The sequence below is a fragment of the Tiliqua scincoides genome, chromosome 2 (assembly GCF_035046505.1).
Source record: "Tiliqua scincoides isolate rTilSci1 chromosome 2, rTilSci1.hap2, whole genome shotgun sequence".
In the NCBI taxonomy this organism is placed as follows: domain Eukaryota; kingdom Metazoa; phylum Chordata; class Lepidosauria; order Squamata; family Scincidae; genus Tiliqua; species Tiliqua scincoides.
Genome location: NC_089822.1, coordinates 203869953 through 203889341, shown reverse-complemented (window position 1 = coordinate 203889341; position 19389 = coordinate 203869953). Strand labels below are relative to the sequence as shown.

Here is a 19389-nt window from a genome sequence, read left to right as displayed (position 1 = left end):
TCCCCGATGCTTAGAATGGTAAAAAAAACTGATCGGAAACCACTTCCACTTACACGATCACAACCAGGGTTTCCGATTGCTTTTTTTCACTGGTCTAAGCATTGGGAAGCCCTGCGGGGGACTGCGCAGGGCTCCCCGCACCTCCTGGAGCTAGCTTGCAGCAGCCTGCAAGGAGTAAAAGTACCCCCCTTAGTGACATGATCCTGGGGATTGTGTTGCTGCCTTCACCCTCTCCCCTGCAAAGACTTAACTTGGGAGTAAAACTCCCGAGAAGTTTGAGAACCACTGATGTATAGGATTGCAGCCTTACTCTCTGACCTTTTTGTGTTATATTGCAGCATTAGCCAAGCTAAAGGCATTGTTACAGAGGTCCAACAGAATCAGAAAAATTCCTTGGGTTCCTAGTTGATCTTTTGTTATAACAGAAAGCAAATTGCAACAGAAAGCAAATGGCTCTTTATTTACAAGACACATTTATGATTTTCTCATGGCTGCAAAACGTCATCATACTAATAGGAAGTAGGAAACTTTGAGAGAAAAGGGGCAACAGAGAAACGCAATCAAACAAAAAGAACATGATAGTTTTGATGCTTGATTTGTTGAATCTTGCACTTTTTCTTGATGAAACTAGCTAGTACATATAGCAAAATAATGATCAGCAGCTGGTAGTTGTCTCAAACCATTGGCCAATTTGATGTTGGAGGTAGAGATTGTTCTCCTCTTTAAAATTTCACAGAAATGAAATTATTTAATACATTGACATGCCCCCTTTCCCAGCTGAGGAAACAAATCTGTGCTACACGAATACAAGCCTTTGAAACATACAGATGAGCCAAACCTCCTGCTTTATCCTTTACATCTTCTGATGGTTAGTCTGTCCTCTGTGATTAGGTTAAGGTCAATGAAATTGGTTGCCAGCTGTTGCTGCTACACTTGTATGGAGGCCCTGGATGGTTTGAAAAATGTGGAGGAAAACTAAATTGGAGAAAATAGTGGTTAGAAAATGCTTTAATGAGAAGGAATTAAAACCTAAATCTCAACCCATAGACCAGGAGTGCCCAAAGCCCGGCCCTGGGGCCACTTGTGGCCCTCGAGGCCTCTCAATGCAGCCCTCAGGGAGCTCCCAGTCTCCAATGAGCCTCCGGTGATTTGTTGGAACCTGCACTGGTCCGATGCAACTGCTCTCAGTGTGAGGGCAAGTGTTTTACCTCTTGGTGAGTTGTGGGATGAGGGCTCCCTCCACTGCTTGCTGTTTCACATCTGTGATGCAGTAGCAGCAGAAAAGGAAAGGCCAGCCTTGCTTTGTGCAAGGCCTTTTATAGGCCTTGAGCTATTGCAAGACCTTCATTCATTCATATAAGTTCATCTTTAATATATTCATTTATGTAAACTTATGTAAATTTATTCTAATTTGAAATGTAAATTTTTTCCCTGCCCCCCAGCACAGTGTCAGAAAGACAATGTGACACCCCTGCCATAGACTGAAGATTTTGACTAGTATTTTGCCTTTATTTCAGGGATTAGGTTTCCAAGTTTTTCACTGGTGAACTGTTCCAAAAATATCCCTGGTGTCCATGTCAGACTCTTCCTGTCTTCTGGAGTTCTTGCAGGGTGTTGTGGCAGGTTCTTGGTAGATTTCTAAGTGCTGCAGTCAAACTTCCCTTTGGCCTCCTCCAGCTTTTAGTGGGAACAGTCTACCACAACAGCATATAAGGTGTACCTTGCTAAAGACAAGGGGTAATTTAAAAAAAAAAAAAAAAGCTTGTCAGGTCCATTATGAGAGGGAAGGCCGCACAGGTGGCTCTCACACTGCCTCAGAGGCTTCAGATGGTTAAACAGATAATCATCAAAGAACTGACGTTCCTTTTTGTAGGAGATAGTAAGCTGGCTGTTGCAACTAGCTCATGAGGGAGTAATGCCTTTTCCCATGCGTGGGTCACTGTTCCAGCTGGCATCTGTGCATTGAGAATAAATGCATCAGCTTGGGGCAATGAGATTGCTTTTCTTTCACATTCAGCTGAATCGGCAGCGCTGCTTTTAACTAGAAGGTCAGGGATACCTGTGAAAACAGACAAAGCATGTTGTGAGTGAGGAACTAAGGCCCAGGTCAGCAACCATTCATAGAGAGCATGCTGGGCCAGCATCTCCTCCCTGGATGCCCAGCATGTTCTGTTGCCATTTAGGCACATGTTCATCTCACTTTGGCCTCTCAGCTGACAAAGAGCCAGTCAGTTGGAATCTGTGCAGGGACACCCCCAAGATGCCAAGAGTTCCCTTTGTTGCTTAGGAACAAGGTAGACCAACTTGTTGTTGGTCTACCTTGTTCTATACAAATGGTTGGCAACCTTCAGTCTAGAAAGACTATGGTATAAGCCTATAGCACCTGGTATTCCCAGGCAGTCTCCCATCCAGGTACTAACCAGGCCTGACCCTGCTTAGCTTCTGAGATCAGACGAGATCAGGCATGTGCAAGGTAACAATTGCTGCTAATATATCCAACAACAAAATAGAATGCATCTAGCTAAATAGATTAAGTCAGCTGAATTTAGGAATGTGGATTGGTTTATTTCATACGGCAAGGAAACAAACGCACCTGCTGTCAGAAGAGGCCACAGTCCTTCAAGTTCTCCTTGATGATGATGTCGGTGACGGCATCAAAGACAAACTTGACATTCTGTGTGTCAGTGGCACAGGTCATGTGTGAGTAGATTTCCTTCACATCCCGCCTTATATTGAGCTCCAGAAACTGCACTTTGATGTAGGCACCTGCATCATCGTAGGTATTGGGTCCTGTATGGACACAGATGCTGGATGATGGGCATCAAGGAGCAGCTTCAATGAGAGACTGATGGCGAGCTCCGACTCTGCTTATTTCCACATAAAACCTCCTGCCTCACCCACTCACAAACATAAAAGCTGTACATAATTGTTTCTAAGGAAATAGGTCTCTTTAAGGGGCACAGTTAAAGGGTGTAAGCTTTCTATCACGCTCCAGACTTTCAAATGCCATATGAAAATTTGGGTGCAAATGGGCTTTTTTTTTTTTTTTTTTTTTTTTAATAAAAAGGTATATGACTTTGTGATATTTGTATCAATCTGGTGCTATGAGGTGGTAACTCACCATAATCTGCACAACTCTCACACTCCATTTTAAGACTGAAAAGCTGCAGACCTTTTCCTTTTGCCATATCCAAATCCCTCCCCCCTTCTTTGCTTTGCCACCCAACCTGATGAAGAGTTTTGGAGAGCTCAGAAGCTGAGCTGTTCACAACTTGGTTGTTTTCGTTGATCCTAATAAAGGCATTGTCCATCTGTGACATTGGGATTTTTTTTAATGGACCAGCATGGGTTACCTATGGTTTTTATTAGGTGAGTCCCTTATTACGTGTGCCCCTGTAAGTTGCCTAAGGGCCTGCAAAGGCTAAAATAACCCAAACTTCATGCTAAGGGCCAGACTAGGCAGGTAAGTAGGAGGCCTGTTCGTTTATTTATGATACTTTGAGATTACAGTTGTCTCCACATAGGAGCTATTGGTAGAACGTCACTTCCACGCAGTGCCAGCACAGTGAGGGTGCCATTGCAATCACTGATGGTTGCATGCTGGCAAGATGAGTGGCCCTGGGGGCACAGAGTGGACTGCACGAAGGGGTGCCTTTTACTAATTGGCACAAAGGCTCCGTGAGGGTCAGTAGTGGCCCTCTTAGCATCATGTTTTTATTTTAAAATTTGCAATGTATTATACAATTGCAACATTGGTTGAAAACTCTCTGGTCTGCTCCAATCACATATAGCATGGGGAAGGTCTATAGAGAGCATGGAGAGCAGAAGGACCGGATGGGTGAGGGGAGTTGAACCCCTTCTGCTTACCTCCCTGTAGCCTCAAACACTTTTGTCCCAGCCTGCCTCACTGCTGGTATGGAGGAATTGAGCACCTTCCAGGCCAGACTGCAGGGAGGTAAGCTAATCAGGACTAAGGTTAGAATTGAGATGCCCCTTTTACACTGAAGACCATACTCTCCCCCCTACCCCCTCCTCTATATAGTGGAAGGGCAGAACCAGATTTAAACAAAGGGCTCTGCTACCATCACAGCTACTTTCATCCTTGGACCTTACCCCTGTGAATTAAGAAGAGATGGTAGGGCAATTTGAAGCAAGGATATGGCCGGTGACATCTCACTCTTCCCTGCAGTTTGCAACAACTACTTTTCATTTTTATTTTTTTTAAGTAGAAGACTTGTGTGTCTGTCATCATGCAAAAATCAATTTGGTCTTGACTATGCATCCTGTCTCTGCAGTGCCTGCATTGGCAGGTAGAGAGAAAAGCAATGTTTAAACAAAGTGCAAAGTAATAGGCTGATAGCAGACAGGAGTGCATCAAAGCAACAAATACACACCTTGGAAGACAGCTGGAGATACTGAGTTCTGGTGTACGTGGCAGGCAAGACTGCTCTCTCTCTCACAGAACCTTGAGGCCCCCAAGTGGCCTGTTTTCCAACATATATTTGTTGTAATAAAGGGTAATGCTGCCATCTTGCTGCAACATATATTCATTGACTGACTTGATAAGGCAAGAGAGCACAGCAGGTCATTTTCTCATCTCACCAAGGGAGTGAATAATAGACTCCACCTACTTCATACAATAAATGTTTGCCAAATAAACAGTTTTCCAGAACAAAAGCCTTAAGTTTCTAGTTCCTGCCACAGGAGTCCATCTCCCCCCCCCCCCAAATGTCATTTGGCATCTACCTGAAACTCCTGGTGAAGGTCAGCTGGCGATTTGCAGTATAGTGTTCTCAATATGTGGCTGATACCCATTGTTCTCTCCCCTATCCTTTTCCAGGAAGGCTGTTGAGATGCTGGACCAGTCAGTACTTGCATTAGTAATAGACTGAATGGGGGCAGAGGTGCTGAATCTCGTCCAGACCAGAGACATGTGCACCTGGTCAGTATACAGCTGCTGATATGAGAAAAGGAATTCAAACTGCCTTGGGTGGGGCAGTGTTTCCCTCGAAACCTCAAGTGTGCAGTCTAGGGAAGTGACCTTGAACCTGGCTGCCCAGGTGGCAGCTTTGTCTAGATATCCCTTTGCCTACTTAAAGTGATGTAATCAGCTGCATCTATTGCTGGAGAATGCAGATATGGCCATGGTGAGGACACCATAGCTGCATCATGTCTGGATTACTGCAATGCAGCCTATGGGGGGGGGGGGGGCTTGCTTTTGAAAAGTATCTGAAAACTTCAGTAGATCCAGAATCCTCATATCAGAGCACGTTAACTCCTTTGTTGCAACAGCTTCACTGGCTTCTGATGCATTTCTAGGCCCAATTCAAATTGCTGAGTTTGACCTTGAAAGACCTATCCAAGCTGGGATACCCTAAAAAGACTGGGAACCCTAAAAGGACCACGTTCTCTTATACATCTGTCTATTTGAAATGATCTCTTGCTGCTGCCTGTTGCACATTGCTAATGCCTGAGTGTTGCTTGCCTGAAACACAAGGGATCCTTCTCTATGGCTGTACCTAGAATTTGGAAGTCTCTACCTAGGGAAGCCTGCTTCACCCCCTCTCTTATAGCCCTTCCTTTGAGTTTTGACCCTTTTTTTCACGCTAAGCATTTAGTCTGTAGAGTTGTTGATGCTACTCCTACATTAAGTTATTTTTTTGTCCTTTCCTTTATGCCTTGTTTGCCTGCTCCTTTCTCAGGATTGAAATTACATAGAAAGGAGAAAAGTGCACCAGCAAAAAAGGAGTAGTTAATAAGAAGCTTTGAAAAATGGGACACTCCCGTTAGACTCTCTGGCATGCTGGTTTCAAACCACTAGACTTCTATAGCAGAGACAGCAATATTAGAAGAAATATTAGATGTTTTTAATGGTTTTGTATTTTTCATGTTGTGAGGTGCTGCAAACTTTAAAGGCATGGTGGAATAAAAATCCTTCTAACAAATAGTCAACAAAATAAATGAGCCCTCAGAGAGATAAAGAACAGTTAGAACCTGTTTGACGAGGATATTGCAACTCTTATTATGCCACTTTTCCTGGGGTAGAGGCACCGGAGGTGGGGGGGGGGGAGAATTGCTGCTCATTTACTTCCTCTCTTGAATTCATCTAAATGCATGCAAGGTTCTCTTTTCTCCCTTGATGCTCACACAATACAGTGCTGGACTGCTTCAGGACCAGCCAACGTTTCTAATGTTCAGCTTTTAGTCTCCTGGAAGCACTTTCAAATAAATGAACAAATCAATTTCCTTCTCTCTGTCCCTGCCACCTATCATGTACTTTCCAAACACTTATAGTATAATTTCCCCCCCCCCTCCATATTACCCTCAACTACATCCACAAACACACATAGGTTGCATGTTGGAAACTCACCATCATAATCTGGAAAGCAGATGCTGAGATGGGTCTTCTTGATCTTTCCCTGAAAAACATCTTTCTTGTTGAGGAAAAGAACAATGGAGGTGGTTGCAAAGTAACGGTGGTTGCAGATACTGTTGAAGAGGTGCAGACTTTCATGCATGCGATTCTAGAATGAAAAACCCAGCCAAAGAGCCATTTGATTTCAGCTGGTACCCTAGTCTAGTGTTACCAAACTTAATAAAACTTAGCTCCTTTACTTTTCACCCACCCCCCCACACACACTTCTTTTCTATACAGTTCTTAAAGGCACACTGTATTGGGCAAACAGTGCTACCTTAGGCAGTATCCTCCTTGATAATCAGGAAGAAAGGCAGTGTAAAATATTTTAAATACATACATTTCAATTCTGCCCATGGCAGATTTGCTGGGAAGTGGATAGGAAGAGGATCCTGAGATCATGAAGTGACCTATTATTGCTTTAGCAGACCTCTTGATCCCAGCTGTGTTTTACACACAGGTCTGCAAAGCGGCATTAACTCCAAAACAACTTAAGGGTTTGTAACTCTCTCCTTTGCAAAGATGCTAGTGACCTCAGCTCACAGAGCAGAAAAAGCCTTCCTGGATAGGCCGGCCCTCCAAGCCTTGCTCTGAACAGTTATTCATCTTCTACTGCAAGAGTCATGTGGTTTGTGACTCAAGAGTCATGTCCCTCCTGATTGGATTTGGCTAGCAAGTCTTTTCCTCTGAATGGTTTCCATGCAATGAGGCCATATTGAACAGCACATCTAATCTCTCCTTAAAGAGTTGCAGGAACCGTTTCCCGAAGCCTCTACTGTGCTGCGTTCAACAGCTAGGCCAGTCTTAGTTCTATGGTTCATTGGCAGTCTAAAGGGAATTGGGGCACAACTTACCACCTCATCATCTTCCACCAGGACCATGTCATAGGCACTGAGCGCAGCAATAAAGATGATGCAAGTGACTCCTTCGAAACAGTGAATCCACTTTTTGCGTTCTGAGCGCTGGCCCCCCACATCAAACATCCTGCCAGGAAGTTAAAGAGGACAAGCTCTAAGAAACCTTGCTCAATGGTACCTCAATGTGCTACTGAAAAGCTAGACGTCTATTGTGACCTATCAAGACACAACACACTACCCTTACCATGGGTGTACAGCAATTTTTTCAGCCTTGGGGTTGGAACCCCAATGGGGCCATGAAGCCTCATTTGTGGGGTTGTGGTCTGGGGAGTACTAGTCTGGAAGTCAAAAGCAGACTTAGTAGACATCCCCCTTGGGCTTATGGAGCAAGTGTGCACAGGATAAGGCTACCAGTGCTGCCACCAGCACTTGGGCCCCTTCATCTTTGTCTGGACTTGCCCAGCCTTACCCTGCATGCTGCCTGGCCTAGCATTCCTGTGTCATCCTCACCAGGTACACATCCCCCTGGGGAGGTCAAGCCGGCGGGCCTGGCTGTATCACAGCCTGAACACAGTAGGTGTGGTTAGCTGTCAGCCTGAGTAGGGGTGTGTGGTGACAGGATCGGGGGTGGGCAGCTCAGATCCCAGGAGGGGAGTGGGATCAATGGTGGGTCCCCAGCCTCATTCTTTATTTATTAGGGTCGTGGCATGAAAAAGGTTGAATACCACTGGTGTAGAGGAAGAATTGTCCATTAGGTTGGGCTGATGAGTATTTACGTATCTCCATAGTCTTAGGTCCATCCTGCTACATGCTATGGGGTTGTGCTGGATTACCAAGGGTAGTTAATATGGGAAGACGACCATGGGACATCCTACAGAGGTAGGGCAGCTAAGGGAGCCCCAAGGCACCTTCTTCTGAAGGGAAGGTATAATGTAGGAACAGCCCTTTCCCACCCCCCACCCACCCCCCAAGTCATAAGAACATAAGAACATAAGAACAGCCCCACTGGATCAGGCCATAGGCCCATCTAGTCCAGCTTCCCGTATCTCACAGCGGCCCACCAAATGCCCCAGGGAGCACACCAGATAACAAGAGACCTCGTCCTGGTGCCCTCCCTTGCATCTGGCATTCTGACTTAACCCATTCCTAAAATCAGGAGGTTGCGCATACACATCATGGCTTGTACCCCATAATGGATTTTTCCTCCAGAAACTCGTCCAATCCCCTTTTAAAGGCGTCTAGGCTAGACGCCAGCACCACATCTTGTGGCAAGGAGTTCCACAGACTGACCACGCGCTGAGTAAAGAAATATTTTCTTTTGTCTGTCCTAACCCGCCCAACACTCAATTTTAGTGGATGTCCCCTGGTTCTGGTATTATGTGAGAGTGTAAAGAGCATCTCCCTATCCACTCTGTCCATCCCCTGCATAATTTTGTATGTCTCAATCATGTCCCCCCTCAAGCGTCTCTTTTCTAGGCTGAAGAGGCCCAAACGCCGTAGCCTTTCCTCATAAGGAAGGTGCCCCAGCCCCATAATCATCTTAGTCGCTCTCTTTTGCACCTTTTCCATTTCCACTATGTCTTTTTTGAGATGCGGCGACCAGAACTGGACACAATACTCCAGGTGTGGCCTTACCATCGATTTGTACAACGGCATTATAATATTAGCCGTTTTGTTCTCAATACCCTTCCTAATGATCCCAAGCATAGAATTGGCCTTCTTCACTGCCGCCGCACATTGGGTCGACACTTTCATCGACCTGTCCACCACCACCCCAAGATCTCTCTCCTGATCTGTCACAGACAGCTCAGAACCCATCAGCCTATATCTAAAGTTTTGATTTTTTGCCCCAATGTGCATGACTTTACACTTACTGACATTGAAGCGCATCTGCCATTTTGCTGCCCATTCTGCCAGTCTGGAGAGATCCTTCTGGAGCTCCTCACAATCACTTCTGGTCTTTACCACTTGGAAAAGTTTGGTGTCGTCTGCAAACTTAGCCACTTCACTGCTCAACCCTGTCTCCAGGTCATTTATGAAGAGGTTGAAAAGCACCGGTCCCAGGACAGATCCTTGGGGCACACCGCTTTTCACCTCTCTCCATTGTGAAAATTGCCCATTGACACCCACTCTCTGCTTCCTGGCCTCCAACCAGTTCTCAATCCACGAGAGGACCTGTCCTCTAATTCCCTGACTGTGGAGTTTTTTCAGTAGCCTTTGGTGAGGGACCGTGTCAAATGCCTTCTGAAAGTCCAGATATATAATGTCCACGGGTTCTCCCACATCCACATGCCTGTTGACCTTTTCAAAGAATTCTATAAGGTTCGTGAGGCAAGACTTACCCTTACAGAAGCCATGCTGACTCTCCCTCAGCAAGGCCTGTTCGTCTATGTGTTTTGAGATCCTATCTTTGATGAGGCATTCCACCATCTTACCCGGTATGGATGTTAGGCTGACCGGCCTATAGTTTCCCGGGTCCCCCCTCTTTCCCTTTTTAAAAATAGGCGTGACATTTGCTATCCTCCAATCTTCTGGTACCGTGGCTGTTTTGAGGGACAAGTTGCATATCTTAGTCAAGAGATCTGCAACTTCATTCTTCAATTCCTTAATAACCCTTGGGTGTATGCCATCAGGGCCCGGTGACTTATTGATCTTTAATTTATCAATGAGGTCTGAAACATCTTCTCTTTTAACCTCTATCTGACTTAACTCCTCGGTTAGGAGGGGCCGTTCGGGCAGCGGTATCTGCCCGAGGTCTTCTGCCCGAAGTCAAGAACTAAGCTGACCAGGCTACTTACCATTCCACTTTCCTTCCCTCACTACACAAGTCATCCTACAGGACTAGCCCAGCAATGAGGCCAGTTTAACCCATTTTTGTCTGGCCCACATTTGGTCCCTGCTGGGTATATGCAATGTTGGGCAGAAATGGCTTAATGTTTTCTGATGGCAGGCTGGACCAGGCAGCTAGCTAGTGAAAAGGTGTCCTGAACCCTACACCCACCTGTGCTTGCCTAGTGACAAGCCCCCAGCCTCTTCTTGTATTCTCAAGGGTTGGGGATGTCTTGCCGCCTCTTCCTCTAAAGTCACTTGCCAGCCACATTAGAAAAAGTGGTGGCAGAGATGGACACATCAGAGATGACAGAGGTAAGCCGTTCCTGCCGGTAACCATTAGAGGGGCCACACTGCCCTAGATCACACACCATCAATGGTGTGTGCTTGCAAGGGACATGGTGTAGGCACATGCATGCATAAGATCTAGTGAATGCTGGAGTGGTGCATTCATGTGATACTGCAGATGTGCTGGTGGGCATAGGGGGTGATGATGGAATAGCATAAATAGGTAGCAGAATTGGGAGGAAGAGTTCAGGTGGTGGGTTGTCTTGGGCTGTACTGCCATCCTGGCCTTAATCTGAAATGTATTCAGAGCTCTCATAAGTTTTCTCCTGCATCAAGTTATTTCTCTTCCCCTTAATTCATACCATGTTCACCTGCTCGTTTCTCAGCTTTGAAATTGCAAAGAAAGGAGAAAAGTGCACCAGCAGAAAAGGAGTGGTTTTAATAGCAAGCTTTGAAAAGGGGGAAAAAAACCAAACTGGAGTTCTGTCATTTTCACTGTGTAGCCTTAGGGAGTGCTAAATCCTCACAAGCAGAAACTGAACATATCAAAATAGACAGACAGGAACACATAACTGAGCTGCACCTAAACACACATGACATTTCAGATTTGATCCCTTTTCCTCCATCCTGTACCAGCCCCAGTGTTATACGTTGGCTCTATTCATTCATAAATTCATTAATCATAATCCCTCCAGACTCCTGCTAGTCTTCTCATTTTGAATGGTATCTACAGGGCTGAGGGATGACACAAAACCATCAGAGCTGGTAGAGGCTGCCTTGCAGCAAGGGAAAGCAGTTTTGGCTCCCTGGTCCTGCTTCCTTTCTTGAACTGAGCCATGGCTACAGCCTGTCCTTTAGGTTTGCTTTATGCCTTTTCTACCTCTTGCATCCAACTTCCAACCCAGGAGATCTCTTGTTCTCAGCTTTCTAGTCCTGTGACTCCTGCTATGCAATGCACACAAAACAGCAGAAATGGACTGGTAATCTTGGTCCTTTACACAGCCATCAACCCACAAATCTGCTCTATCTTCCTTGTTTGTGGGCAAAAGGATAACTTAATGCCTCTTCCATTTTGCGTTAGTCTGACTCTAAACACTGAACTGCTTTTATTTTGATCCCCCTTCCCTGCATTCATAAAATTATCTGCACAATAAAAGTTTGCTGTACTTTCACCCTCACATCTCTCTTTCTTTCCTGACAAACCATTGAGCTGTGCCATTGGCCACTGCACAGGGTCCCAGAACATGAAATAGATTTCTCCTGGGTGTGCATGTTCTTGCATCTTCTGAAAAGCACACCAGGTAACATAACCAACCACACACAGTGACAAACCAAATATGATCATGACTAGCTCCTACTGCTATCTTCTTCTCCCATGAGAGCCATAACAACTAATGTTTATAATCTGCTTTTTCCTAAGTGCCCAAAGGCCTTCACGTGCATTGTCTCTGTAGTCCACACAGCAGCATTGTAAATGGAAGAGTTTGGAGTGGAGCTCAGGCCATCTAGCACATCTTGTTACCAAAAGAGGGCTGTTTTGTTTAGGGGAATTTGTACACTGCCCTTATTGGAAACTTCAGGACCACAGGCTGGATACCAAGCTGGCGTAATGCAGAGAAATTCCCTTTTTAGCTTAAGGAGGAGACTGGGAGAAAGATGACTTATAATAAAAGATTATAAAGTGTACCTAGCTTATGGTGGTTGCGTTTGACATGTATTTGGCGCATCCGAGGAAATTAGGAAAAGGGACATTTGTAGGGAAGGATTTTAGGGGTCCCTGGTCTGCTAAACCCGTTGCTAACTAAAGATGGGGGGAGAAGGAGAGAAATAGGTGGGAAAGAAAGAGGGGAAAGAGTTCCAGAACGCAAAATAGTTACCTGTCCTGAGGAGCAGATGGATGGGGGGGGGGGAAGTCCTGGGAGGAGGACCTCTGCCTTGGAGGGGCAGCCAGAGAGAGAGAGAGCATGTGCCACCCAGCCCTCTCTTAAAAGAAGGGTTTTCCTGCCTGAAATGGGCTGGGCGCTGTGCTGAGGGAGAACTGCCACCCACCAGGGTGTTCGGGGTCAGGATGTCCCCTATCAGCATATCAGCAAAATTCAATGGGTCTAATGGCTGGCTTCCCTGGCTGGGGAAACCCACAATACACAGTGATTGATCCAAACAATACAACCATAGGAGACACTTAAGCAACGATTTACTCCTTAGACGTTGTTGTTAAAGTCTTTGTTGCTGTGTGCATGGAGAGGTGGAGATTGTGTAAACTTGTGACTTTTACCTGGGTTTTTGGAAATTGGGCCTGTGAGAAGTTTGGCCTATAACCAGATATAAAATCACAACTTAAAAGGAAAAAGAGGATTTTCACGTAACAATCTGAGGATGAGATGAGATTTGAAATGGCAAATTTTGATCACTTTTTTTCAATCATTGTGCTCCACCAGTTAGTTTATTGCTGTAGCTGCGTGGCATGCATGACCCAAATGAATTCCCACATTAGTAGGGTATCCATCAGCCCCAAACTGTACAATACCTGAAGTTGAGGTCCTTGAAGGAAAACTGGGTTTCAATGATGCCAGTAGTCTTGACTCTGGAGCGGAGAACATCCTGCTCTGTAGGGACATATCCAGGAGTCACCAGCCGAGGCAGGTCACTAAGATAACTGTGAATGTAGAATAGTGTAGGGTCTGTGGTGTGAATTAGCCCTGGGAGGATTCTGACCTGCAAAATGGGTGGTCAAAATTCTTGCATCCCAGTTTGTCGACATAATAATGATTAGTTCTAACTCTCACGACTTATTATTAACTTTATTTATATCCTACCTTTCTCCCCACAGGGACCCAAGGCGCCTCACCCTTATGTCAGAAAGAACAACAGTGCTCTTTAAGATTTCTTGTAAGGAAGAGGAAAAGATATTTCTCCTGCCTTCTAAGCCTTCATGCTTCCATCTCTGCAAGTGAGAAGAGGTGGTGGCAGGAAGCGCAAATGGGCTGCTGCTGTACGTTCTCTCTCTCTCTCCCACCCCTCACTTTTGGGAGTAGCAACTGATGGGCCAAAGTGATGACAGCCACTGTTCCCACCATATCAGCACTGCTCTACCAAAGCAAGGGGGTACACACAGCCTCCAATGTGAGAGGGGTGGCAGTGGGAGGGTGGCCTTGGGTGCAGTATCCCCTTGGGTTGGGAGGGGAAAGCCCCTTGCGAGCAGTGTGCAAGTTGCCAAACATTGCCCATGCACAAGGCTGTTCTCCTTGGCCTTATATCAGGTCCAAACCGTTCATGAGGCCAACTGAAGTAATTGCCTCAGGCAGCAGATTGGCGGGGGAGGGTGCCCGGTTCTGTCTGCCTACTTGCTTCCACTGTTTCTTCCACTCCCTGAACTGGAAAAGGAAGAGGGAGACAGAAAAGAAGAAATGTGGAGGAGAGGAGAGTGCTGAGTTAGAGCACTGGAGAGGGGGAGAAGCAGAGGCTGTCACATCAACAGGTAAGCAGGGAAGCATTTGGCATCAGGAGGTCTTGGGTGGGCCATGCCTTCCATGCTGTGGCACCTGCTTTAGGGAACAGGGCCATTCTGAAGAACACAACTGTATAACAACATGCAACGACTTCATTGGTGGTAATAAGTGATAGGCAAACTGCCCTCAGCAGGATTCAAAAATGGTCACCAAATGTGGGCAAGGATGTATACCGAATACTGGTGTATCTAACAAGTTTCTGCTGTGCCATTTAGACCAGGGATCATCTTGCATACTCATGACAATTCTCTCACACAATCTCTGGACTCTACAACAGGGGGTACAACCAAAGGGCTCCTACTAGCCCGCTGAGTCATTCAGCTGGTACTCTGAGGCCCTCTCAAAGCAAGCCTGGATGCCCGTGTCCTCCCAGAGTCGGCAGATGATGTCGGACATCTCCTTGGGCATGGTGCCCTCGTCAATGGTATCAGCTAAATGTAGCAGCTTCCGGGAATCATCCTTCAATTGAGAGAGAAGATGGGTCTCAGTGGGATGAGATGCCACTTCTCCACTTCTCCCCCCCCCCCATGCTGACAGCACAAAGAAGATCTCTTTTCATGCACTGCTTCTGAGAGCCCTGCATTCCTCTGGTACCAATGTTTTCCTTAGACAAAAGATTACATCTGTTTCATGTCTCTGACAATTTTCTTTGTTATTCCAACTTTGGAACTCATTGCCCCCAGATATTTGTACAAACTTCTTCTCTTTAGAATCACATCAAAACATTTATTTCCCATGCCTTTTGCAGCTAACAGAAGTATTTTAATTTAGTATCTTTCTACTGCATTACTTTCCCTTACTCCTTCCCCTTTCATTTCCTCATGTGCTTACTATATACGGTAACCCTGAAGGTGGGGTTGTGTTGTTTTGATTCTATTTTATTGCTATACTCTCTTTTAAATAAAAAAATATTTAGCCATGTAAAACCACTTTGTGAACTTTTTTTATTTAAAAATAACATAAATAATCACCATCATCTACATATTTTTAATTCTACGCTTTTATATTGCCTGGCAATTTGGGTTTTTTTTAATCCTTAAGAAATAATTACTACTACTACTACTACTACATAGCAACAATAAAGAAGAGTTGCATTCCCAGTGACTCACCTGCCTGGCTGAGTCTCCAAATTGGATGTTGAATGTGCTCATGGCCCTTACAATGGCCAACATAGATTGCAAGGTGTTGCTGTAGATAATGGAGATGAATTCCAAACACTCCTCTAAAGAGTAACCATCCTGGTGGATAATTCTGTAAGAAAGAAGAAGAAATTCACCTAGAACAGGGGTGTCAAACATAAGGCCCGGGGGCTGGATGCAGCCTGCAGAAGCTTTTTATCTGACCCTCAGGCTCTCAGCTGCTCAGCAAAGCTGAAGTGTCACTGCTGAAAGTGTGGCCCGCATGATTATGGGGCTCGCTCATATCTTGAAATACGATCCAGATCTGTGCATTTTCTCATCTTCATTTGCAGCAAATGAGTTCCTAAACAAGAACAGAGTGCTTATTCTGGTTTTGACCTTTTTAATGACATCACTTTCTGCCCAATGACATCACTTTCGGCCCCCAGCAAACACATGAATGCTATTCAGCCTGCCCCCAGCAAACACATGAATGCTATTCAGCCTGCTGTATGAAATGAGTTTGACACCCTTGATCTAGAAGTTCTCACGAGCTGGTTGCCCTGGAAGCTGTCAGGACTTGAGCCCAAAGCAAATCTTGAACTCGTATTCCCAGTTGGTGGGGACAGAGCCTTTGCACGAGGAGGGAACTGCAGAGATAGCTAAAGAAGCCCCTGCGTGTGTGCTGTAAGTCCAGAAGAGGTCTTATGGGTAATCCCTGATTCGTAAGAACATAAGTGCCTGCTGGAACAGGCCAAAACCCATCTAGTACAGCAGATCCTATTTCCCTCAGTGGCCAACCAGGTGCCTCTGGGAAGCCTAGAAACAGGACATGAAAGCAGCAGCTACAGAAAGGTCCCAGAGTTCACTGGCATTCTTGGTCCCTTCCTAATGGGAGTGAAATGAAGATTGTCATAATTATCAAGACATAATGACATGCCATGATGTCTCTCTGTCAAGGAAGTCCTATTAGCATACTTGCACCATCACTCTTTGAAGAGTGCTGCAGGGGAGGGCTAGGAAATACTGCCAGCTCAAACACTCACTTCATTTGTTTGACAATGGTGCTTTTGCCAGATTCTCCAGCGCCTGTTGGAACAAGAATGGAAAGGAAAGAGATTAAATGGTATCTTTCTCAGAAAGCTAGTTCCATCTCCAGACCAAACTCCACATCAGGTGCCCTATTGGAAAATCTAAGGAAACCATCTACTGATTCATGCTTACCATCCATGTCCAAACCTGTAAACATGTGTGACTAATTTTTAGCTCCTCTAGTTTTCTATTCCACTTCAAACTGTAGTGAACTCATTCTAATGTTTAGATCATGGAGGGACAGAGCCATAGAGCAGTACTGGAGCATATATCTTGCACCTAGAAGGTTCCAGATTCAATCTCTGCAACATCTAGTGCAAGGAATTTAGCTGGGAGCAACCTCAGTCTGAGCCCCTCTAGGGAACTACTGCCAGTCAGAGGTGACAAGACAGGTCTAGAAGGGTCAAGGCTGGTCCTCGGCTGGTCCTCAGACTATCACCAGGCTCATGAGCTCCCATTCAGGATGTTTCTGTTGCAGCAGGTTTTGCTGTGGGGGATTATCCAACCCAAAAAGATTTTGTGAAAATGGCTTAAGATTGCTCACCTCTGTTGCAGAGATAATGAGATCTGGGACACAGGCAGCTTAGAAACATAGTTCCCAGAGAAGGGAGCGGTGCAGGCACACTGAGTGACAAAGACGCCACAAGTACCGTTGCGAGTTTGGGGCTGGCTAACTTGTGCTGCACAGAAGGCAACCAGTTAAAATGCTGAACAGATTTACCTCTATAAGGACCAGGCAGCATGCCATTGAACCAACCCCGAAAGAGATGTAAAAGAGGGAAACAGGACCCTTATAACAATGCCAGTGTGAACTCCCCCTGATGCTGCTGGTGAGAATACTCTTCAGATTTCTGGGACAAAGTGACTGAATGGTGCAGCCATAACTGCTATAAAAAGAGTATAAATGACTGAACAAACACACAATCTTATTCTTCTACTATCATTTTTATCTGTTCCATAGGATCTTTATATGCCTATTGCTCTTGGAGCCATTAGCCCTTAGTCATTGACTTGCATCTCTCTCTCTCTCTCTCTCTCTCTCTCTCTCTCTAACACATACACACACACACACACCAGCATTATAAGAACAGTGCAATTCCACAATGCAGTGGAGTTGCAACTCTAAACAGTCAGGCCTTTGCCAGATGAGAACCTTTACCATGGTAGTTACTGGATCCTGTTACTGGATTCAAACCTGGATTTGAATCCAGAGAAAGGTGGCAAGCTTACTCTTCTGTGGTTGTGTCGAATATTGGGCACAAATTAGATTCATCAATGTTTCCTGTAACTCCATAAATCTAATTTGGGCAGCCCAATCCAATCCATCCAGCATTTCAGGTCACTCTCCACCCCCACCCTCCCCTGAACTGCCCCTGCTGCCACCTTTTCTGCTCTGACTTGGGCTGGGTGATCTTCCAGCCATTTGCACTGCTGGTCCTGCAGTGCATGACAGCAGTACGACTTTTGCAACACTGGCTCAGAACTTACAGCACTGGATCACAAGATCTGCTGCCATAGGTCCTCAAAAGGATTGGGTAAGTTCAATAGTAATTACAGTTTGGGCAATTGGAAGTATGTCACAGTATCAGCAAGAGGAAGGTTATTTTAAACCAGTGAAGGAGCAATGCTCCAGGCAGATCTTGAGCACAGAGCTCCTATTTCTAAGGATACAACCCAGACACAGTAACTGAGACACCACAAGCTCCAGTTCCAGAGACATCAAAATCTCAGCTGATGTGGTTAGATGTGCCTCTTTTAATTGTCTCTTTCTACATGGATATTTTTCTGTGCCTCTACCATCCTTGCAGGACTACAGCTGAAGCATTATTTAGCACCACCTGTTTTGTACAAAGTCTGTACAGTAAATGCAGCTATAGAATTGCATAGTTATATCTCTGGGTTCCACATTGCCTTTCTGGGTGATGACAGGGCACAAGACCTTCCAGGTCACCATTGTACTGCAGATCTGTTCCATTTCAACCCAGAATGAGCACATATCCTCACCCTGACCCAGATGTTCCACAGATACAGCACTGTGCCAAGAAGGGAGGGGGAAAATAAGTAATTCACAGCACAGTGAGCAGACTTACGGTGTGGGACAAGCCTTAGTAACTTGCAGAGGGGGTACACTTACCAAGAAGCAGTAGCTTGACCACCCTGGCCTCCTTCTCACCATCTTCCTTCAACTTCTTCTCTAGCTCACGGGAGTGCTTTTCTTCAGCACTAGCACCGGCACCCATTTTCCAGTTGCTCCTATGCTTTTTGTTCTGCAAAAGAAGGGGAATCCGAAGGCAGCCCCCTGGAAACTCCAGAGCTTTTGCTCTGCTGTGCCCTTTTTATCTCACCCAGTTTCATCCCAGGCAAAGGCTTCTTGGGCCTGCTTCTCTGAAATGTTTCTGCATCGACTGTTGCTCCAACCTCTTTCCAACATCAGTCACTTTCTGGTTCAGGGGGGTTTTACTACCCATGGGAATCAGGTGCTCAGAACTGCCCAATGTGAAGCAAGGACAGGTGAATAAGGGCCAGGTGAAATACATTCAACAAAGCCTCCCCTTTATTTTAATCTGGTTTGCTGTGCTCAGCAGCTTAATGCTGTTAAAGCCCCCTCAAATCTCTCTCCATGCTAAACTCAGCAGTTTCCAGTTTTCATCTGCTCTCTATCTAAAGGGAAGCATCAGCACTTTATAAAGGCATCTCCCTTCCTTCCTCCACACAGTCATTCCTTGTTTCTTCTGCTGTAGCTGAAAAAGTAGAGTTAGGTCTGGAGAAGATCTGCTTGTGTCAGAGTTCTCTAAGTACTGTTATCACAGTGTGAACAAGGTCCATTAGTGTGAAAGAAACCTCATGCCACCTGGAAAAACAGTATGGAATTCAAGTGGCACAAACAAGATAGGAAAGCCAATTACAGTAGCATCATACTACTAAGTAGTCTATGATGTTTTTCATTGCACAGTAAAGTAGCCTATGGATTAGATGGTTCTTATCTGCAGATGAGAACATGGTGGAGAGAGAGAGAGAGACTTTTCACTGGCCAGTCTAGGAGTCTATGACAAAGGTGGAACTTGAACCCAGATCTTTACCACATCTGCTCCAGGTTAAAATATCTTTTATGTTTCTCCTAGTTCTTCGGGCACTGAACTCTCTCTCTCTCTCAAGAAAAACTGACACAGAGAGTACCACATGCACTCATCTCAGCATCAGAAGCAGCAACTGAAATTCTGTGCAGACGGACTCAATCCAGTCTCAGTTTGGCCAGAACACAGAACTTCAGAATCTAGCCC

At 45.5% G+C, this 19389-nt stretch overlaps 1 protein-coding gene and 1 pseudogene across 1 annotated transcript; both read right to left on the bottom strand.

Annotated features, from left to right (window-relative positions):
* Positions 1–1943: 1943 nt before the first annotated feature.
* Positions 1944–18348, bottom strand: GNAT1 (G protein subunit alpha transducin 1). Its single transcript, XM_066617945.1, has 9 exons — positions 18243–18348; positions 16063–16105; positions 15008–15149; positions 14200–14357; positions 12917–13045; positions 7270–7399; positions 6371–6524; positions 2594–2790; positions 1944–2059 (listed from the first exon to the last, which is right to left on the bottom strand). Exons 1-8 carry the CDS (start codon positions 18346–18348, stop codon positions 2600–2602), a joined length of 1053 nt encoding a protein of 350 aa, XP_066474042.1. The 3' UTR covers positions 1944–2059; positions 2594–2599.
* LOC136642477 (5S ribosomal RNA) lies at positions 2372–2491 on the bottom strand (annotated as a pseudogene).
* Positions 18349–19389: the final 1041 nt, after the last annotated feature.